This window comes from Mercurialis annua, linkage group LG6 (genome assembly GCF_937616625.2).
Source record: "Mercurialis annua linkage group LG6, ddMerAnnu1.2, whole genome shotgun sequence".
In the NCBI taxonomy this organism is placed as follows: Eukaryota; Viridiplantae; Streptophyta; class Magnoliopsida; order Malpighiales; family Euphorbiaceae; genus Mercurialis; species Mercurialis annua.
Window position 1 is genome coordinate 5,689,141 of NC_065575.1, and position 3,846 is coordinate 5,692,986.

At 45.3% G+C, this 3,846-nt stretch overlaps 1 protein-coding gene across 1 annotated transcript; it reads left to right on the top strand.

The window, feature by feature from the left end:
• Positions 1-360: 360 nt before the first annotated feature.
• Positions 361-1,650, top strand: LOC126653710 (uncharacterized). Its single transcript, XM_050347638.2, has 2 exons — positions 361-957; positions 1,032-1,650. Exons 1-2 carry the CDS (start codon positions 451-453, stop codon positions 1,524-1,526), a joined length of 1,002 nt encoding a protein of 333 aa, XP_050203595.2. The 5' UTR covers positions 361-450; the 3' UTR covers positions 1,527-1,650.
• Positions 1,651-3,846: the final 2,196 nt, after the last annotated feature.

Consider the following 3,846-nt stretch of genomic DNA (forward strand, 5'->3'; position numbering starts at 1 on the left):
CTTTGGGTCAACTGCATCCGAACGCGATTCGCCTTCTTTGTTCTTTTATGGAATCGTGTAGGGTTCGGATGCAGGAGCCTTCGCTTGCTCTTTTTAATTATTTTTATGTTTTCTCCCGCCGAAAGGGTGAGGAATTTATTTTTGCTGGTGGTCGACCGAATCGATCTCTTTTTAGTCTTCCTTCTTCTTTGAAGGGTTGGACCCCTAAGTTTTTCTTGGTTCAGCATTCTTCTTTCTCCTCTTTTTCGCGGAGTTTTACTTCTAGTAAGGTTTCGCTTACTAATGTACCTGATCTGGCTGATGGGGAGAAGGACTTCGCCCTGTCTTTGCTGTCGGATTATCGTTTTGATAAGCCCAAGTACAGCGTTCTTTTAGAACAATATTTGAGTCGCCGTGAAATACTTTTGGCGGGTCTTCCTTTAGAAGGTATTTTTCTAATCTTTTGTTGTTATGTTTTTGTTTTGTAGGATGTCGACTTCTCTTGAACATTTGCTTGACAATTTTCATGCCGATATGACTGTAGATATGGGCGAGGTCACTAGTGGCGTTCCTAATCCGTCTACGATCGCCGTACCGAATCTGACTCCTGATTCGGTGGATCTTGGTCCTGCTTCCGGCGATCAAGTTCCTGCTGCGACTTCTGAGTCGCCTTTGCTTCCTTCGAAGGAATCAACTCCTTCTCTGAAGGGGTTGCCTACCGCCGGCCAGAAGCGTCCTGCTGAGGACCAGGCTGGAGCTTCTGCCAAGCGTCCCAAGAAGAAGAAATCTGCTGGGGTGTCTATCGAGGAGGCACCTCGGTTTGCAGCTTGGGCGGACGCACAAGATCCGCCTCGACTTTCAAACGTCGCCATTCTTCATGCTTGCATGGAGAATATTATGATAAAAGAGGACATTGAGTCCATTGATCGCGAACATGGCGATAGTTTGGCTGAGTTCGCCTGTCTCGGCGGTTTTTCGGTATGCTTTTTTTTCTTTTGTTTTATATTATGATTTGCTTCTCCTTTTTTCTTATTTGTTGCTTTCTTTCTCAGGTGGTCCAGTCCATCGCTGTTTTGGAGCGCCGCCGAAGGGATGCGGTGGATCAACTGAAGAAGCTTCAGAAGGATTCCGAATCCTGGCTCTCCGAAAGACAGAAGATGGAGGAGGAGGCTGGCGAGGCGACTGGTCTGATCCAACAGCTGAGGTCTTCCGTATCTGCCAAGACTCGGGAGATTTCCGCTTTAGAGGCTCGGGTTCGAACTTTGTCCGAGGAAGTCGAGTCTCTACAGTCTTCTTCAGGTGCTCTCACTAAGGAGAGGGATGATCTGAAGAAGGAAGAGGGGCGTCTCCGCCGGCGATTGGGTGACTCTGGGAGCTTTTATTCCCAAGTCATGACTCAATACCGGTTGGCGATCGGGGCAAAGCTGCGGGAGCAGAATCCTGGCGTCGATCTTTCTGGAGTCAATCAGTTGGATCCTGCTTCTTTGGCGAAGGAGGTGAAGGCGAAGCTTGATAAGCAGAAGCAAGATGCTCTGAAGAAGGCTTAATTTTTATTTTCTTCTTTCTGTATTTTTGCTTTTTTGTATTTTTTGCTTTTGCCTTATTTTTGTATTGGATCGTAGGCGGATCCTTTGTAATTTTGCTTCTGTTAATATAATGATCTTTTGACCATTGCTTTTCTTTAGTTGTAGAGTTAATCTAAACTCGTTTGTTATTTTGAGAAGTTAATCTAAACTTCTGCTGGTGTAATTTATTTGTAGGTCCGAACGGATCCTTTTATTTATTTGACTCGGACGAGTCTAAATTATTTTTTTAACTAAGATTCAAACGACTCTTGTTAAATTGTATGTATTAGGTCTCGAGCGAGCCTATAAGATTTGCTTCGCCAAATCGCCTTTTATTTCAAAAATGGAAATAAGTACATGCCATGAATTAATTTATTGATAATACTTTCTCAGGTGTTCTACATTCCAATATCTGGGTACCATGGACCCAGTTATTGTCTTTAGTCTATATGCGCCTTTGCCAGTAGCTTCTTCTATGATGAAGGGGCCTTCCCAATTAGCCTGCATTTTCTTTACTCCTGTGTTTCCTCTGCCAACTTCCGCGTTTCGTAAGACCAGATCGCCTCTTTGAAATTCTCTAAAATTCATTCTTTTGTTATGGTATCTTGCAGCTTGCTTCTTGTATGTAGCGGCTCGGGCTGCCGCTTCATCCCTTCTCTCCTCTAGTAGGTCTAGACATAGCCTTGTTCTAGCCTCATTAGTTTCTTCTTCTAGATAGTTTACTCTGATACTGGGTATACCAATTTCTACTGGAATTACTGCTTCAGTGCCGTAGGCGAGCCTGGAAGGTGTTTCGCCAGTTCCTTTTCTAGGAGTTGTTCTGTATGCCCATAGAACGCTGTATAATTCTTCTGCCCAGTTCTCCTTATACTGAGAAAGTCTCTTTTTTATTCCTTGTGCTATGGTTCGGTTGGTGACTTCTGTCATTCCGTTTGTCTGAGGGTGCGCCACCGAAGTAAATTTCAAATTGATCATTAGTCCTTTGCAAAATGCCTTGAACCGCTTGCAATTGAATTGTTTGCCGTTGTCTGCTATTACAGTGTGGGGTATGCCGAATCGGCATATTACTTCGTTCTTGAAGAATTCCTCTACTTTGGCTGCGGTGATGGTTGCGACAGGCGCTACCTCTACCCATTTTGTGAAGTGCTCTATTGCGACGATTAGGAATTTCACTTGATGTTTTCCCGTTTCGAACGGTCCAACTATGTCAATCCCCCAAGTGGCGAACGGCCATGGGCTTTCCATTGATCCTTGAGGCACTGCTGGTACACGACTGATGTTGTCGTGTCTTTGGCATTTATCACATTTCTTGACTAATGCTTTCGCGTCTTCTTTGATGGTCGGCCAGTAGTATCCCTGGAGTATTGTTTTTCTTGCTATGGTGACTGCTCCTTCGTGCGCGCCGCATATTCCTTCGTGGATTTCCTTTAAGATGGATTCTCCTGTCTGAGGCGAGACGCACCTAGACCATGGATGGGTTAATGAGGTTCGGTAAAGAACTCCGTTGTGAAAAGAGTAGTTGGCAGATTTTCTGATGGTGCGAATGGCTTCGACTTTGTCTGTTGGTAACTCGCCGCGGTCTAGATATTTGATCAATGGAGTCATCCAGGAGTCGGCCTCCTCGATTGCCATGACTTCTGTTTTTCTGGTGCTTGGCGATTCGAGAATTTCCTTTAACTGCATTTTAGCGAATAGATCTCCGAGTTCTGATGCTGATTTGGCGATGGCGTCGGCTTCAGTGTTTTCCTCTCTCGGGATTTGAATGATTTCCCATTGTCCTCCTTGTGCTTCCAGCTGTTGGAGCTGTGTTTTGACTTGACTCAGGTATTCGATCATCCCTGTTTCTTTGGCTTGATATTCTCCCTTGACCTGATTTACCACCAGCTGGGAGTCGCTATAGATCTTTAGGATTTCCGTTCTTATTTCTAATGCGAGGCCGAGGCCTGCGATTAGGGCTTCATACTCAGCTACATTGTTGCTGGCGGCGAATTGGATGTTTACTCCATATTCGATTCTGATTTTTTCGGGTCCTTTGAGGATGGCTCCTGCTCCAGCTCCTTTTTCATTCGACGCTCCGTCTACGTGGAGTTCCCATACCAAGGCTGGTTTGGGTTGGCCAGTCTCGGTTGGAGTTATTTCTGCTACGAAGTCCGCCAAAGCTTGTGCTTTTAGAGTCGGACGAGGTTCGTATCTTATGTCGTGTTCGCTGAGTTGGATGGACCAGTGGACTAATCTTCCGGAAGTTTCTGGTCGTTGGATCGCCTTTCGCAATGGTTGATTTGTTCTTACCACAACGTTGTGA